Raw genomic sequence first — 19,516 nt, forward strand, 5'->3', positions numbered from 1 at the left:
AGATCCAATCTCAACCACAAATCAACGGATAAATTAGGAAATTAATAATTATGGTAGTTTGAGTTAAAATTATAATTAGAGGGCATTTTAGGAATTTTTAGAAAACTCTTCTCTCCTCTCTTCTCTCTCATCTCTCATCTTTCCGACCTCCAATCTCCGGTGAACAAAAATCCGGCAGGTACCAAATAATCACAAAGATACACAATGTGATACCCATGTGATATACAGTGGTACTCAAATGGTATCACAATATATCACAATGGGTATCACATTGTGTATCTTTGTGATTACTTGGTATCTGTCGGATTTTTGTTCACCGGAGATTGGAGGTCGGAGAGAGGAGAGAGAAGAGAGGAGAAAAGAGTTTTTTAAAAATACCTAAAATGTTCTCTAATTATAATTTTAACTCAAACTACCATGATTTTTTTTTAATTTATCTATTGATTTGTGGTTGAGATTGGATCTCACAGTTACTACAAACTAATCAGTTCTTTCTTGAATGGGCCCCTATATATGTATATATATTATTTATTTCAACTAAATTGATCATTCATAATTTCCTATTTTTTAACTAATTTTAGAATCTAAAATTGTTGTTTTTTTGGATGTTAGTATGTAATAGATTTCAAGTCAAAATATAATTACTTGATATGTTTTGATACGTGTGACGTTACATTTTTTTTGTATTAAATTGAATTTCTTTTGATTTTAGGTTATTAATTATTATATGGTATTGTGATTTTTTTTGTATTAAATTAATTTTTTTTCGATTTTTTAGTTTTAGAAGTATGTGAGATTTAAACATGTATAATATCTCATACATTTGATTTAAAATAGCTTACAAAAACAAAGAAAATTACGTATTTCCATGTTGGCCTGTTGGGGATCCCGCTTCCTTGTTAGAGATGGAGATGCCACTTTAATCTTCACAGACAAAGATAAGGGATCAGAGTTGACCCATTCTTATTCCTAGTAGAATGATAACTGAACTATTTGAAATGTATCATTGTAGATTAAAAGTATCAGGAGGTTTCAGGTTCAAATAATAGGAGGAATAAAAATTCTCTTGTGGCTACGGAGGTTTAAATGCGGTGACTCTAAGCTATCTATAAAGCAAGTGGTCGTTTAGAGATTAGTCAGCTCGCATAACAGATTAGATATCAGGTTAATAAAAAAATGTTTTTGTAAATAAGTTATTTAGAATAAAAATTAGTGTAAACTATAAATTTGGTTTCTATGTTTGTCGAAAATAACATCTTTGGTCCATACAATTTTGAAATTATAAAAACGTCATCATGGTTTTAAAAACGTTTCAGATTTGCTCCCTAATTCTAACAACCATTACAAATTTCGTTAAATGAGAGAGATATATATATATATATATATATATATATTTTTTTTTTTTGTCTTTTAACCAATCAAAATCTATTTTATAATTTGATCCTTATCATTTTTGATTAGATAAATGACAAAAAAAAAATCAATTAAAAGACAAAAATACCCCTTTTTAACGGAATTTCTAACGGTTATTAAAGAGATAGGTCGAATATGGACGCTTTTGCAAACCATGATGATTATTTTGTAGTTTCAGAACCTTAAGGGCTAAAAGTGTTATTCTTTATAAACAACAGGGACCAAATTTGTACTTTACTCTAAGAAAGATAAAAATACAGAGCGTCCTCTATCCAAACTTGTCAGTTCTCTCCCCACTTTCCTTAAATTAGCGTTTGGGGATTTGATCGAGATAAGAGATGATCTTACTTCATCTTCAAATACCAACAAGTTCTGCCGCCAGAGTGGATTGCTAATTGCTTTGATTTAATCTCCAGTTTTTGTTATCTAAACCCCCCCAAATTACAACCAACGCCCTCTGAAATCCGCCATTGCTATCCCATCATCGAACACCAAGAACACACACTTACACTGAGAGTTTACGACACAAAAACGATGGGAAAACAAGGAATAAAGATGGAAGACAAATGGGGTTATGAGGTCAACACCTCTTCCTCTTCTTGCATCTCTTCAATTAACTCCTACTATCACCAGGTGAGAATTATTTAGGGGTTTGATTTAATTTTTGTTTATTTATGGAAATTGATTGTTGTTTGTTTGCTCGTTGAAGGTACTTAGCTATGGAAGAAGAAGAGATGTGATAATGGAAGCCATCGATCATGATCCTAATTGTGTATTAGCAAACATTTTGGCTGCCCATTTTTGCTGTTCTTCTAACCCTTCTCGAGCTCCTTCCCTTCTTCACGCTGCCAAGTCTAATCTCGTAATTTCACACTAATCTATCTCATCATTATGCGTTTTATGTGTTCGATCTTATGTTTGCATGTTTTTACTAAGAAATCTTCATGGGTTCATCATTTTAGTGTGATCTTATCTTCTGTTTTTCTACAGAATCGATCGAGTTTCTTCAATTGTTGAGTTAATAAACAAGAATATGTAAATTTTGATGTTGGGATTTTGTGGGTTTTCACTAAATTGTAACTTTATGCTGCAGGACTCTGCAACTCCTTATGAAATAGCAGTTTTAGAAACAATTGATTGTTTGATTTCACCCAATAGGGATGATGATGTTGCTTTTGAGTTGCACTCCAAGGTTTGATTTTAGCATATTTGAGTATAATTTGTTCTGTTTATCTTGATCATTTGGCTTTAGTTCGGTACGGTTTTTCTTGTAGCTATTGAATGATTTCCCTAAAGATTTGGTGTCTTTGAAGAGAGGTCAAGTTCTCTGTTTTTACATGGGTCGACCCGATCTATCTTTGCAACTCATTGAACAGGTTTAATTTTGATTGCTTACCGTCTCTAACCCATTAAAGAATTCATTGTTAGCCATTTCGTTTACGGTTTCTTGTGTTTCCTCGATTATATTTAGGTACTTCTGGCAAATAATCAAGAAAATTTCGTATATGGAATGCTTGCATTTCCTCTATTAGAGCTTGGGCGAATGGAGGATGCTGAGAAAGCCGCCAAAAAAGGATTTGAGATCAACAAGGAAGATCCGTGGTCGCAACATGCTGTGAGCTAATCTTTATGCAATATTACTAAAACAACATAATGATGTTTGATTTAAGGATTTACGTTGGCATTTAGTATTCTGGATTCATGAAGCATTGATCTTTGAGGTTGATCCTAGTATTAAGTTTGCAAAATCTAGCATTCACTTTTTAGCCATTTTCTGACCCAAATTCACTTTTTAGCCAATCCTTACGCAAAAAGCTTACACATATGCGTAAGGATTGGTTTTCGGTAAAAAAAAGAAGAAGAAGAATCCTTATGCATATGCTTACCTATCAGCTTTGGCTATTTCTGTAAATTTCCCATTTTAGTTAGACCAGATGTTTTTTAAGTATGTTCATTATATACAGCAAAACTCACACTTCTCACTAAACGTGAACCCTTGACCTTGAAGGAGGTTGGAATCTACTAGTAACCCAAATGCTGTTGGGCCATTGACTCAGATGTTATTGGAGCTTATTTGTCGTTATTTGGTCTCATAGCATTATCCATCTTTTGCAGTTGTGCCATGTATTCCAATACGAGTGTCGATTTAAGGAAGCCGTGGAATTCATGACAGAATGCTCGAAATCTTGGGATCCTTTATCATCGTTCATGTAAGCATATAAAGTATACTACATATGAATTTACGCTTCAAACTATTTAGTTTTTGTTAAAAACGAGAGGCTCCTCATGATTATCATCATTTCTATCATCAAACCTTGTGGGTCAGCTCAACTGCCAAATAAATGCTAGGTCTTGGGGTTCCTCCCCTTAGGCTGTCAGTTCAAGTGTAACATCTCAGGCCAGCTATACCAGATATTGTCCGTTTTGTCCATACACCTCGACTCGGGGTTTTAGAACGCGTCTAATAAGGAGGTATTCAGTCCCTTATAAGGCAACCTTTGTTCCACTCCCGACCAATGTGGGATCTTACATCGAGTCTCCTCAAGGCCACTCTGGCTAATATCTTTACGGCCTCATGGGATTAGTCATTGTGCGTTCAAGCTGGCCCGGACGCCCACAGTTACCAAAAAAGAAAAGAAAAACATAACACCACCTCTAAATCTTGTTGACAATTGTAATTATGTTTATGCTTAGTTGAATAAAGATTTCAACTTAATGTATAGGAACACTCACAATTGGTGGCACGTCGCTCTTTGTTCCTTGGAAGGTAACGCTCCCCTTGATAAAGTCCGAGATATTTATGACAACCATATTTGGAAAGAGTTGGAGAGAAGTGATGCTACACCTGTGGAGGTTATTACCCTTCCCTTTTTTCTTAATGACCAAATGGTCACAAGTTTAAACCAAACGAAATCAATATATCCCATCTGAAGGTGAGGTCTAGGAGATGAGATATATGCAGATTTGACCTCTACCCTAAAGAGTAAAGCGGTTGTTTCCGTCAATAACAGAAAATCTCTTTGCAAATTCCAAAAAGAGACTCCTTCAAAAAGCTTCCTCTTCAATCCTCGCAAACTTAAGGAGCCCGGGTGTACCTGGGGTCTAGTTTTTCGCGTTTTTGCTCTATCATAAATCGTGGTTCGTGTATTTAGGTATACTTGAATGCAGTTGGCTTGTTATTGCGGGTTCATGTAAGAGGCAAAATCCGTTTCTTTGAGGACCATTTGAAGATCTTAGCAGGTTATCTATCGGATCGAGTGAGTTTGTCAACGTGGTCATTTTATCTCGTTAACTAATTTAAATCAAAATGAAAATTTGGAGAATGGGTATGAAAATGTCGTTTTCTTGGTTATTGTTCATTCGATCTAATCCGTTATAATTTGTCAGGCCTTTTGGTATCTTGAGTGGCACCTTGATTTGCTGATATTATGGGCTTTAGCGTGTACCGAGAAGTCATCCGAGGCTCAAGATTTACTCGATGGCTTAAAGTCAAAGTTAGAAAACTCACTCACTGATTCTCTCCTGTTTTATCGTTAAATCGTTTTCGTTTATTTTGCTCTGAATGTTCTTTTTCTCGCGTAGGGTTTCCAAAATGAATCCGAAGAAGGGAAAATTAATGCAGAAAGGACTAAAGGTTTGTTTTTTCAACTTCCCAGTGAACTTCTTTTTGAAATATATTACATTTAGACTCCTCACTGAGGGAGGTTTTAACCGCTATTTTTATTTGGTTTTAGCTTGCAGAAGCTGCATTCGAGTATGGGAGAGGTGATTTCACTCGAGCGTTAGAGTTGCTCGGTCCAGATTTCGATGCCGACAACTGTAAGGTGTTAAGAAATTCCTTCTTCCAGGAACTATTTGGTCATGGTTGATATTTTGATCAGCAATTACATTCTTTCTGAACTGGAATAAGATGTTTTGAAGATCAGCTTCTATACCGCTATATGATTGCATTTTGCAGATGGTTGGTGCGTCTGGTGAACAACTTGATGTCTTTAATGAATTTTGGTTCGTTATGTTACTCGATACAGGACGTGCCGACAAGGGTACGATCGGTCGTTTTTGGTGTACTTTTCCTGTGTTTGCTTGTGCGTTTTCGTTATAAAGGAACTTTCTTGTGGTTGCATTGCAGCAATTGAAGTGATCGAGAGGCAGTTAAAGAAGAGAGACGGAACCCCGTTTTTATGGCGGTTGCTGGTATATCCCGCTTCTTTTCGTACTAGGGTCTACGATATCCAATTTCTTCAGTGTCTCTGTATATATATAAATTTTCAGCAATAACCATTCAAATCATGCATGAAATATGTCACATGGAAATATGAAATTATGCTTTACAAAGAGTCACACTAAGGCCTGGGCCTTCAAAGCTCATTTTCACAAAACCAAAAAAAGGGTGGGCTCTTTTTCACCCCGCGCCAGGTTGGCCTTTGGGGTGGAAAGAGGGCCCGATCGGGCTTTTTTTAGGCTAGGCGTCTCGAGTAGGTTCGGGTTTTAACGTGGCCCTGCAAAAAAGTTGGCCTTGTTGGGCTTTAAGGCCAGACCTAGGCTAATGCTAACTAGGGCCGAGCTTTTTTGGGACGGCCGGGCCCGGCCCATGCTTGGGGCTTGAGCTTCTTTGTGCATCTTTATTTATAACATTCATAGTATGGCCCTTGGAAACAACCTCTCTATTTTGTCAGATAGAAGTAAGGTCTACATATATTTACCTATATGAAATATGCTAGGTTTGTTTAGTTTGGTTATTACATCATGGTATGTGCCCGCATATCATGCTTCATTTTGCATGTATGGAAGATATTTGATTTCCGAGTGGTCAACATAAAGATCGTGTATAAAATAGTTGTATCAGTTAAAAGTGGTGTTATGAAATGACGTTTCAGGAGAGGGCTTATTCGATGTTGGGGAAGCAAGAAGCCGAAGCTATAGGTGCAAAGGCGAAAGCTTTAGAGGGTGCCTACTTCTAGCGAAAGACGGGATCCCGAATGGCGGGGATAATCGATAGATGTACTTGTTGGTACCTTGTGTAACGTAGGTAGTACCATTACATTGTACTATGTGTGCAGTGTTTTACAGAAGTTTGAATAAGGCAGGCAAAAACGTTGAGAACGTATGAATAAATGAATCATATGTGAATCATTAGTTAAAGAAAATGTGAGTTCACATGTGCATCTTTATATGTGAATAACTGGTAAAAAGTTAGATAAGCAAACAGGCTAAGGATCGTGTGAGAAGTAGAGTTAAGGTGAGAAAGTAAGAAGGGATCTGGATCTTTGATCAACTTTAATCTTAAAACCACCCATCAATCACGCTTGATATGAGAATTGATCCGGTGCATCTCATCTCGATACATCGAATGGTGGATATATCTTCTTACGCTTCTTGTTTTAACTCTCATTCTCATCAAATTCGCCCCTAAAGATTAAGTTTTTTTTATTCCAGGTTTACCAATAATTTATATATGAATTGTTTATTTGGGCGAAAGATTATCTACAACTCCAACCAACCTCACACGAAACACGCCTCCAAGGACACAAATGTGAGGGGACATTTTTGACTCTCAACGGTTGAGGCTAGTTGGGGGGCCGGGGTCGAATCAGAGACCTATCTTGTATTTCGGCAAAATCATCTAGCCCCTTTGCCAACCGAGGTACACGTTAGAGGTCATATGAATCATTTATTCATATGTTCTCAATGTTTTTTATATGTTCTTATGAAGACTTGGGATCATGTGACACTATGTTTTTTCGTGAGACCACATAGATAACACTGAATCTTCACAACTGTTGTAGGTAAATCTTCACAATGTTTTTTCACATTCATGTTCAGTTGTAAAGTTTCAGTATTATTTTATAGTCTCGTAATATCATGAAAACATGTTAGTCTCATGTAAACTCAACATTTAGCATCACATTATCTACTAAAACAATGTTTTATTTTTTATTATTATTTTATGGATATATTATTTATTAAAAAACCAAACTTTTCTTTAGTTTCTATTTTAAGAAACCATTTTAAAGAACTAACGATTGTCTTATTTTAAATCCACTATTTTGAGAAATTATATGGAATTTGTTGGTACGTTAGAGAATAAAGGGTATGACCGTAATTGACCAGTTAGAGGTGACTTGGTCTCCGACCACCGCCAGTTACGAGTCTAACGACTGGTCGACCATGTCATCGAGTAAACTAACCGTGTTTTCAGCACCTTAAATTTTGGCAATTTTTTTAATTTTTAATTGTAACCAAGGGGCCAGGCCGTTTACTAAACGTCTATTCGGTAAGTACTTATCGGGTAATTTCTTTCACCGGATGAACATGACAAGGGCCAATAATCTTACCCGGTAAGAGCGATGATAAGGATGAAGAGTCTTACCCGATAAGTGAGGGTGATGATTCTTACCCGGTTAAGCGCTTATCAGGTAAATTGTTGTATAGGATACGTTTTGATATACTATAATCTTACCCAATAAAATAAAATTATAGTGTTGACTCCTAAATTTAAGCATTTATCGGGTAAGCATTTAGGTAAACGACCCCTAAGATTAGAATAAAAAAGAACCACTGAAGGGTCGTTTATTAAATTCTTAGCGGTTAACTATTTACTACACATCATTTACCTTACCGGTAAGCATGACAATTGACAAAGACCAAGAATCTTACTCGATAAAAGGCTATAACAAATATCAATATTCTTACCCAATAAGTGAGAAATAAGACTCTTAGGAGCCGTTTAACAAACACTTATCTGGATATAAGTGCTTATCAAGTCACATTACCTTATAGAATGAATATATTTAATACCAAGATTCTTACGTGACATAATATTTTTTTATTAAAACTAGTGTTTGATATCGCGTGTTGTGCGATGATACAAATTAATGTAAAAACAATGTGACATTTGGTTGTAACGAATACTTTAAATAAATGGACAAAGTTAGGTAACTAAAATAACTTTATAATTCAAAAATTTTAACTACTCAAATCTTATTATACAACTCAAACCTCTACCATCTTTCTTTTTATTCATAAATATTCAATTAAATTTTATTTTTATATCGATTTTTTTTATTAACCTGGATATCCAACTCGCTATGAGAGCCGACTAATCCCAGGACGACCACCTGCTTTGCAGATAGCCCGGAGTCACCGCATTTGAACCTCCGTGACCACAAAGGGGATTTTTATTTCTCCTTGGATTTGAACTTGGAACCTCCTGGTACTTTTGATATTTGGAGCGAAACTCAAACCAATCAAGCACCACCATTGTATATTTTTTTTGCAAGATATGAATCGGATGTATATTTTAGTCGAGTAAGCATTTTAATTTTCAAATGCGTATCTTCTCCTTTCATATATTCGTAATCATTTTTCAATCTCTTATGTGATCCATAACGTGAGGTAATATAAACAATAACATAATTCAAATATTATAATATATTTCTTACATTTACTATTTTTCTTTTATATATATAATGACCTTCAATCTATCATTTTCCCCATCGATATGAATAACAAAAACAACACCACAACTAAATATTTTTAATGCTTAAATCCCATAATACTACGTCATGTCCTATTATCTTCATTTTATATGTATACATATATATAGATATAGATCTTTCGAAGAAATACATATTCTTTTAATATATGATATATATTGTTTATTCAACCATTTTCTCATAATTATAAGATAACAAAAATCATACCACGATTCAAAAAAAAATACTTAAAAATCATAATATCATTTCATATGTCAATTTAACATAAAGAAATTGTAAAAGGAGGTTGGCAAAAGATGATCAGAATCACACTGTACTTCAAGATTTTAAATTTTTTAAATCTAATAAAGTTTTTATTTTTATTTTGTATGGTTAACATTTTTTTGTTAAAAGAGGGTTAGTCAAAATGAGTCAATCCATAAGTTTGGAGAATCGGCTAAAATAAGCCAAAAACGTGAGTTTAGAGGATCGGTCAAGATGAGTCAACCCCATAAGTTGCCATAGACATCTCAACCTCCCTTCATATACATACCATTCATTGTAAATCTGTCATATCTCCATCAATGTGGGATACACATAACTCAATCACAATTCAATAATTGAAGAATATAAATATAAAGATAAGAATTACTAATTGGTTTTGTCATTTGGTTGACATTGATTTCAACCATCATTTTTACTATAAGTGGGTGTTTGGTTCATGAAATTTGGTGGAATTGGAATGTCTAAATCGTTGACCAATTCCAAATATCATGTTTGGTTCACAGAATAGATGTAAAGGAATCCTTCCAATTCCAACAAATTCCTTAAGTCACCGATTTCACAATTCCACCGCATATACCTCGGGTTTCAAATTTCAATCCGACAAATTCCTTAGCCCTCATCCATATTCATCGACGTTGTATCTCGATTTGCTCTGTTTTGCTATGCTCGATCTCGTTTAAAACTAGGAATGGCAACGGGCCAGGTTGGGGCCGGTTATTGGTATCCCCGTCCCCAAAACCGATAACTAAAACCGTCCCCGTGACCGTCTCGACCCCCGTCGGGGATCTTATCGGGGATCCCCATTGGGTCCCCGCAGTTTTCCCGATCCCCGTTAAGGTAAAAATCCTCATTTTCCCGTTCACCATTGGTTATAACCGAACCTGAAACCGAAAGCCGAAACATATCTAAATTTTTTACAAATATATTAATTTGCACAACTAAAAGTAAATTACAATTTTTTTTAAAGATGCAAGTTTAAATGTCTCAAACATAATCGAACAAATTACAAATAATGTATTAGATTGCAATATAAAACTAAACAAAACTTCAAATATCATACAACTAAAATCACGATTTCACAATTAGACAAATAAATTAAACTTTTTCGTAATATATATATTAATCATCAAAAGAAAGAGAATCAAAAGATAACCGGTTATAAGTAGTTTTTTTAGGTTAAAAAAATGTAAGAACCTAATATCTTAAAAATTCGATGCTTTAATTTATTGAAAAAAAAATAGAGATTATAGGATATCGACTAACCTTTTTCCTCTAATATTTTTTTTAAAACCTTCTTCAAAATAAATAAATTAAAAGACAAGGGGCGAGATTCTCCAAATTCGAAGAATTTTCAAAAAATGATGGATCAAGAGATTGGTTTTTCTATTAAATTAAAATACTTTAAGAGATAAATAATATTTTATCAGTTGTAATGAATTTAATACCGAATAATAAGATTAAGATAAAAATGAATTCCAAATTCTATCTCTTCTTCCAAACCAAATAAGCACCGGTAATAAGCACTTTTAAATGTTTGGATAAACAATTTATATCGGTGTCAAACCGGTAAGAATGAGTCTTTGAAAAAGTTAAAATATTCTAACTTATAATAAGTTGATAAATACTTTTATAAAAAAGTATAAGTTGTTTCAAATAAACACTCTCGAAGTCGATTGTGCAAGAGAATGACTTTTAAGAGTATCAAAAACGTTTCAAGTATATACATATGAACACTATAGTTGACAAAACGATCCATTGCCTTTTCCATGATGGCGTCACCATCATCTCCAAGGGATCTTTAGGGAGATTAATTTCGTTGCAAATGGTGCTAATTTTGTTGTATATTTTGATGTTTTTCCAAAGTTGGGCCCCACATTTTCTACATCCAACGGCCAATAAATTTTTGGCTCGTCAAAACAAATATGTTCAAACAAATCACTTCTTTTTTTGACATTTTACTTGGAGTAAACTACAAATTTGATCCCTATGATTTGTTAAAAATAACATTGTTCGCGTCAGCAGTTTCAAATTTATAAAATGACTACCGTGGTTTGTAAAAGTGTCGGTATGTAGTTATTATCTCTAACGGCCATTAGAAGATTCTGTTAAATGAAAGACTTTTTTATTCTTTTATCGATTCTTTTTGTATTTTATCTTATCAAAAACTATAGGGACCAAATTTGAACACTTTTACTAACTACGATGACTATTTTATAATTTTAAAATTACAGAGAAGAAAAATGTTACTTTTGACAACCCATGGAGACTTAGGGGCCGTTTACCAAACGCTTATGCAGGTAAGTGCTTACCAAGTCAAATTACCTCACCAGATGAATATGATACGAACCAAGAATCTTACCCGGTAAGAACGAGAGGGGGACCAAGATTTTTACCCGGTAAGTTAGAGCGACGACTCTTACCACGGTAAACGCTTACCGTATAAATTGTTACATACGATGTCGTTTTGGTGGACTAAAATCTTACCCGGTAAATAAATAGTAGTGTTAAATTTTACCGGTAATTACTTACCGGGTAACTATTTGATAAACGGCCCCTAAATGATTTGTTTGAACATATTTGTTTCGATGAGCCAAAAGTTTCTATGCTTTTAGATCAAGGGAAAAAAAAAACATCTATATTTGGTCATTTTCTCAAGTGATCGTTAAAATATACCGTTAAATGAGTGACTTTTTTGTTCTTTTATTGAATTTTTCGTCTTTTATTTCATCAAAAACAATATGAATCAAAATCATAAAATCGATTTTAAACGAGAAAGCAATAGCATGATGAAAAAACAGGGCTTTTAACGACTATTAAAGAGAGGGGTCAAATCGGATCATTTTTATGAATCATGGTGGTAATCTTCTAATTTTAAAACTACAAGGACTAAAAGTGTTATTTGGGACAAACCAAACGGCCCAAATTTGTAGTTTACTCTTTTATATATTCATTTTCCAAAAAATAATGAAAATTAATCAAATTCCATATTTCTTCTCCAACTAATTTTTTTTCTTCTTCTGGTTCTCGTTCTACGATCAAATGGAATTCTTCGAGAAATCTGTGGCGGTAAGGTTGAAAACTCACCTAGACCGGTACCTGGTGGCCGAAGACGACAAAGTCACCGTCCGGCAAAGCCATAGGGCGGCGGAAACACGTCGTGCACGGTGGATGATCGAGCATGTTGAATCAAACAGCCATGTGATCCGTCTCAAAAGCTGTTACGGCCGTTACTTAACGGCCACCAACACGCCGTTTCTACTCGGCATGACAGGGAAGAAAGTCCTTCAAACGTTGCCGGAAAACTCGAAGGATTTAGCGATCGAGTGGCAGCCGGTGAGGGACGGATTTCAGGTGATGCTTAAGGCTTCCGATGGGACGTATTTGAGAGCAAACGGAAGCATGCCGCCGTGGAGGAACACCGTGACGCACGACAGCAGTTCGACGACGTCGACGCATAATTGGATCTTATGGAATGTTGAGGCAGTGGAGATACCGGAGGATGAGGAGTTCAGTGACTATTTATCGTTGATTTCGAGTTTTTCGTCAGTTTCCGATGAACTTTCCGGCCTGGAGTTTGGCTCGCCGGCGTCGATTCACTCTTCGAGCTTCTCTCCACGGACACCTATGTTATCAATGACAATGAAGAAGGTACTTTTTTTTCTCTTGATTTTAAATATATATAAAATTATGCATCAAATATATTAGGCGTTTTTTAGCGGTTATTGAATGGTTTGGTGCAGAATAATTAGAAGGCTCTTATAATATAACATAAGCAGAAATATAATTCATAATTGTTTGATAATTATTCAGAATAAAATTAAGATGTTAAATGGTTAAGGGAGACCCAAAATGCAAAACTGTTTAGAGAATTTTAGAATCATTAAGAGACATACTTTTTTTGTCAAACAAGATTCACCTCTTAGCGATTCAGAAGTTTCCTCTTAATGAAACTATTAAGAAGTAAACAAACAATCCATAATATATACAAATTATCCAAAATTAATGAATTAAAAGCTATCATTTAATTTCACCTGTAAAAGATTGATTTTATACGACATTTAAAATATAAAATTTTATAAAAATATATTTTATAAGACTTAAGTTTATAAGAACAAACCAAATAGTGTTATATCTGAAAATTAAATAGGTTTATAAAATGATTTTATGCATTTTTATTTGACATTTTTAAAGTAAAGTGTCGTATTAACTATTTATACGACATTATTTGAATGAATGCCCTATAAATGATGGATTTATTGGACATTTCTAAAAAAATGTTCTATAAAATAATTGGTAGGACACCTTATTTTATAATCGTTCTAAAAACTTTTTAAAACTGTAAAAATATTTTATAAACCTATTATAACACTTTTAGATAAGACGATTTATAATTTGGTTTCATAAACATGAACATTAACCTGAACCATAATAATTATATAATAAATCATAACTTTAAAATGAATTCGACAATATAACATGTTCATACTATAAATAACTTCAGTACAACAATACATCTTGAATACACGATTTAAAATAGTCTAAAACAAACTAAAATACTTCATAATTAGTTAACATACATGTGAAAAGTTATCCTCAAAATAAAGTTTGTGTCATACATATATTTGTCTTTTTATCTTTGATAATATCTATATTATATTATAAAACATTTGATAAAAAAAAATTAAAAATTATTTTTATACATGAAGTATTCTTTATTGATGCATATTACTTAAAATTTAATATTACAAGTAAATTATGCATAAGTACAACTTATTAAGCTTCATATTGGAATTCATGTAACCAACTGTAAATAAATATAATCAAATACAAGATTAAATTCTCATTTAAAATATATTCAAAATATAATTAAAATAATTATTGAGTTCCAACAGAAAACTTAGTTATTATTTTTATAAAAATTATATTATTAAACCAAAAATAAATTACTTCGTCATTAAACCTAAATTAAATTATAATAAAAAATTTGAATTAAAAATTGAGAATTTTTAAATAGTTGATTTGATATTAACATTGATATATTTTTTTCAAAATTTTATGATATCTTCAAAATTTATATTTTATTAAAAAAACATTATTGTTTGCTTATAACCACATAAATTCGTATTATAACATTGACAAAGACCAAAAAAAATAAAATAAAACATTGAAATCGAGATATATCTCAGTGTATTATACGAATACCCTTTTAATACTGTTTAAAACATGTAAAAAAAACGAACCCACTAAAGTGTATTCGTATTATAATATTGACAGAGACAAAAAAAAATTGAAATTAAGATATATCTCAATGTATTGTACGAATACCTTTTAGTACTATTTAAAACATGAAAAGAAAACGAACCCACTAAAGTGTAAACTTGGGATAAATATTGGAAAAGTAATGAATAATCAATTATATATTAAATATTTTACAGCAAACTGTACTAAAAATCATAAACCTCACAATTTAATACAGCGTAGATGGTTTATACACTTTGGATGAATTAATGCCTCATCAGAAATGATATGTAGAAATTTAGATCGAATGAAAAACTAACGTAATTTAACTTGATTCATATTTTAGGTAACGTATTTTTAAAACTTCTATTTTGGTACATATAAAGTTTTAAGCATTTAAATACTCCGGTAACGGGTTGAAGCATTAGCCGGTTATCATGCTGATGTGACGAGTGATGTGGTATCTAACTCAGTATTATTTGCTGACGTGGTAAGCGACATGGATTTTTTTCTAATCGAAAATTAGTTTTCAACCGGTTACGCGGATACTTAAATGTTTAAAACTTTATATCTTAAGTACCAATATAAAAGTTTTTAAAATACGTTACTAAAAACAAAAATCAAATTAAAATACATTATTTTTTGGTACAATTTATCCTTAAAAGGAAGAAAACATAAATATAAAACTAATCGACTTAATTGTAGTGGTGGTACGTGGTGTTGGTTTCTTCCTCCTTTATGCACTTGCTTATTGGTGGCCACTAGGGTCTAAATTTCCATGCTAAAAATATATTATAATAAATACTAACATTTATTAAAATAATAGTGTGCAATTAATAAAAAAAAAGTATTAGTTAGGTATTTAAATTGTTTTTAACAAAAAAACAATTTTAAATCAATATTACAAAACAAAAATCTCCCTTATCACACGTCGACCTATTAAGTTATAAGCCTTGTCCGTACAACTTCTTAATTTATAAGTGTAAATAGAATTCTTTTACAGTATAATATATGTACCCGTTAAACTTTGAAAGGTGCTTTGAGATATTAGAAAATACAAGAAATATCAACCAAAAAACCGAAAAATCCATAAAATCAACCAAAAAACATTAAAATAAATCTTTCGAAATGATGGAGTTCGGCTAAAACACATCAAATGACTTTGCATGTATTTGATCCAGTTTAAAGATACACTCACTAGATTCGAGAAACATCGTGAGTTTATCACTAATTAGTGTATAAGTAACAAATAAATAAAATTAAATTTAAATTATTAAAAAATATTGATATTTATTTTGAAATAAGATAGTTTTTCAATTAAATTAATTTTTTAAGTTTAAGGTTTTTTATTCTTTTACATGTACTTCAATTATATGGATGATGGATATAAAGCCGAATTGACAATTGAAAATGCACATAATTTATTGTGACTGTACTACGAATGGGATAACTTAAAGGGCTATAATGAACAACCAGGTAAAAGAACAGGGGTCTATTATCAATAAATTGTAATCTTGAGTGGCTATATTTGAAGAAAAAATATCTAGAAGTCGATAATATGAAAAACAGTCATAGATAAGGGGGGGAATAGTAAATAAATAATTTCTACGAATGCGTACCGAAAGAAGCTAAACCGTTTGCTAACTTACGCACGCAACCGGCCCACCACCAGTCGGGTACGTGGATGCATATCCCTCGTAAATCAGATAAACGTAAAATATCCTTATTAATAAGATTTTATGTTTTTTTTTTTTTTTAAATTTTATTTAAGATATTTAATCAATATTCTAAATATTCAGTTAATTAATAAAAATATAACGTATTTTTATTTGATTTATTATTTTTTAGAAAGTAATTTGAAAACTTTTATTTTAGTTACATAGATGTAAGATCTTAAATATTTAGGAATCTGATCTATGGTGTAGGTTCAAACGAGAACATATTTATTTTATGAAAGCATGAAAACACTCTCATCATATATGATAATACACCTGGAGATACCTAGTGGTGTGTGAAAAATATGACCCATGACAAAGGTCGTTCACTTTTCTAATTTAATATCCCATGTGATTAATATTAGTTTCGCAATTAGTACATATTTATCATATGTGATAATAGACTTAAGATGACAACCTGGTGTGTAGGCGACTTGGTCCGCAACCTAGTCGCTGCAAAGGTTGTTTGCATCTCTCATTTAGAGTCACATATGTATCACATGTGATGGACTATAGTAAAACGGTGTTGTCGCATTTTTTATAAAATAAAGATGTTTTTGTTTGTACTATTCCTTCTATTTTATATATAAGAATGTATAAAAATCAACATAGTTTGGTCTAAATATGTTATAAAAAATTAAATCAAACTAAACTATGTTTTATTTTTTATACATTTTATTTTTATTGATTAAATATAAGTTCATAAAACCCCAAAATAGAAAAAAATAAGAAAATTGATCAAAATTACTAAATGACTTTATTCTATTAGTTTTTTTATCCGACATTTTTCTAATTATATTAAAATGACAAATGGTTATTTTATAACTTGTAAAATGTACTTTTTTAATTAAATATGATTTTAGTGAGGTGGCCTTATGCTGATCAGACCCCTGTTAAAGGGGAGAACTGGGAAATGGATCATAGGGCTATCCGAGTTCACTTTATAGTACGTTCCTATTAAGACCTGTCCTGCACAATGTACATCGAAATTTTGTGAAATAGGCATGTCAGCTTGGCTTTGGGAGAACGAAATGACCTACTAGCATCTCACTTTACTATAAAAAAGTATTTCACAAATTCTAAAATAAATATTTAGATGACGTTTGGTTTTAAGATGTGCTGAAGTTTGAAGTTTAATTTAACTTTTGATTTTTGAGAAATGGTGTTGAAATATGAAATCTGAATAAGTGGAGAAGCTTCTTAAAAGTTTCACGTCTTTTCTTTTTTGATAAAACAAGTAATAATACATAGAGATAAGATTAACCATGGGCTAATAAAGAAGCTTCTTCTTTCTTGAAATGTAACGTGGCTGTTGATCCATCCTGGCTGGCGCTGACTGTCATCCTCACGCGCCAGCGTCTATAGCCTGCCTATATAAATACGTTACACCCACCCACAATAATAATCTCTACACTTTTCTTCAACTCTGCAACTGGATCGTCGTCAATTTATCCTCCAATTCGACCCAAAATCGTCAAATTATCCAACAATACTTTCTGAATTTCGATTCTTATTGCCGGAAAATCTCTTAATTTTGATTAATTCCTGAAAACCCCCAAATCAGAGGCGTTCGTTTCAAGTAACAACATCGTCGGTGATGGATCTCTTTCACAACGCTAAGGCGGTCCGGCTAAAGAGCCACCACAACAAGTACCTCCATGCGGAGGAAGACGAAGAGTCGGTGTCTCAAGATCGCAACGGCGCCGCCAAGAACAACCGCTGGACCGTGGAGTTTGTTACAGATTCTCAGGATGATAGTATAACAATCATACGTCTTAAATCATGTTACAACAAGTACTTAACGGCTTCTAACCATCCGTTCTTGCTTGGAATGACTGGCCGGAAAGTTCTTCAGACGGTTCCTCGCCGACTAGATTCGTCGGTGGAGTGGGAGCCGATTAGGGAAGGGAATCAGGTGAAGTTGAGAACACGGTACGGACAGTACTTGCGGGCCAATGGTGGACTTCCGCCGTGGAGGAATTCTGTTACACATGATGTTCCTCATCGGACGACAACTCAGGAGTGGGTTCTGTGGGATGTTGACGTGGTGGACATCGTCGTGCAGTCGCCGGCGCCGAGACCACCGCCGGCGTTGATTCCGAATTCGGATTATTTTTCGTCGGAATCCAGCTCACCGACTGCCAATTGGTCAAAGTCCCCAACTTACTCACGTCAAGAGGTATGAATCCTTAGAATTTTCTTTTCTTTTTTTGCAAATTTTTATTTAAGTAAAAAGGATTTTAATTAAATCATTAAAAAAAAGATAAATTGCATAAAAACACTTATTTTAAACTTTTATTTTGCTATATAAGATATAAAGTTTTAAATATATAAATATTTGGATAACCGATTGAATCATTAACCGGTTATCATGCTGATATGATATCCAACTCAACATTATAGGCTGATTAAGTTAGCAACATGAAATAGAATTCAAATAAGATGGAGAAGGTTTATTTAGAATCAGAACGTTAAAACGTTACTAATTTATTTCTATTGTTTTGCAGTCGACTGATTCGTATCATAGCTCGCCTCCGAAGATGGAGGATGGAAGATCGATATACTACACCGTACTTTCAGACGATTTTGGGGAAATCGACGAGAATGCCCAAGGATTTTGCATTAATTTCAAGGGAAATGATGTTAATGAGTTAACTCGGAAGTTGGAGGAAGAAACGGGAATTAAGGGTATAACAGTGTGCACACGCTTTCCGTCAGACGGGAAACTTTACCCTCTTCGATTGCAACTTCCTCCAAATAACGTTACCATGAAGGTTGTCGTCGTTCAAAACTCGTCCGAAGATGCGACCGTCGATGTTTGAAGATTTAGAAGTCGAATTGTGAGTTTTTGTTATGGTATGTTTGAATGTTGTACATAAAGTTAAAAGAGAGATTTTTTGAATATTTATTGTTAGAACAATATTGTTATATGCGTAGAGTGACGATATATTGAAATTGTCGTTTTTTTTATGTATGACGTTTGGATGCTCGACAAAATATCTGTATTGTTCTAAAAATTCGTTTCAACAACCGTCATAGCACGTTATATCTTAAGATTTGTGTCTTATGTCATATTAAGTTTATTGTACGTCGAGGCCGAATATGTGGTTTTTATAATGGGATATTTGATTTTCTTTATGTAGCGTTTGTTTTTTTTAAAAGGTGTTGAAGTCTGAAGTCTGATTTCACTTTTGATTTATAAAAGGTGGACCTGAATTCTGAAATTTGGATCAGTAAGAATGTTTGCTTTTACGTTTGAAGTTTGGAATCTGAATCGGTCAAGCTAGTGTAAAAATATAAAAGATAAATAGTTTCTTACAAAAGTATAAAAGATAATTTTTTTTTTTTGCTAATAGATCTCTTCTAGCCCTCAAAATATGAAGCATGTGA

The 19,516-nt window shown here is 33.0% G+C and overlaps 2 protein-coding genes across 3 annotated transcripts; both read left to right on the plus strand.

The window, feature by feature from the left end:
- Nucleotides 1-1,731: 1,731 nt before the first annotated feature.
- Nucleotides 1,732-6,560, plus strand: LOC112525746 (tetratricopeptide repeat protein 38-like). Of its 2 annotated transcripts, none has more exons than XM_025135995.1 (14): nt 1,732-2,046; nt 2,123-2,275; nt 2,507-2,605; nt 2,688-2,789; nt 2,885-3,028; nt 3,529-3,623; nt 4,137-4,180; nt 4,582-4,670; nt 4,801-4,907; nt 4,996-5,047; nt 5,148-5,237; nt 5,372-5,456; nt 5,543-5,607; nt 6,291-6,560. In XM_025135995.1, exons 1-14 carry the CDS (start codon nt 1,948-1,950, stop codon nt 6,372-6,374), a joined length of 1,308 nt encoding a protein of 435 aa, XP_024991763.1. In that variant the 5' UTR covers nt 1,732-1,947; the 3' UTR covers nt 6,375-6,560. The 2 variants fall into 2 exon arrangements, with proteins under 2 accessions (XP_024991763.1, XP_024991762.1); XM_025135994.1 differs by having other exon boundaries at nt 1,733-2,046; nt 4,137-4,266; nt 4,566-4,670.
- Nucleotides 6,561-12,212: 5,652 nt separating this feature from the next.
- LOC112524287 lies at nt 12,213-19,180 on the plus strand. The gene is made up of 3 exons (XM_025134057.1): nt 12,213-12,821; nt 17,691-18,305; nt 18,634-19,180. The coding sequence occupies exons 1-3, from the start codon at nt 12,213-12,215 to the stop codon at nt 18,946-18,948; spliced, it is 1,539 nt and encodes a 512-aa protein (XP_024989825.1). The 3' UTR covers nt 18,949-19,180.
- Nucleotides 19,181-19,516: the final 336 nt, after the last annotated feature.

Source organism: Cynara cardunculus, assembly GCF_001531365.2.
Source record: "Cynara cardunculus var. scolymus isolate 2C chromosome LG 13, CcrdV1, whole genome shotgun sequence".
In the NCBI taxonomy this organism is placed as follows: Eukaryota; Viridiplantae; Streptophyta; class Magnoliopsida; order Asterales; family Asteraceae; genus Cynara; species Cynara cardunculus.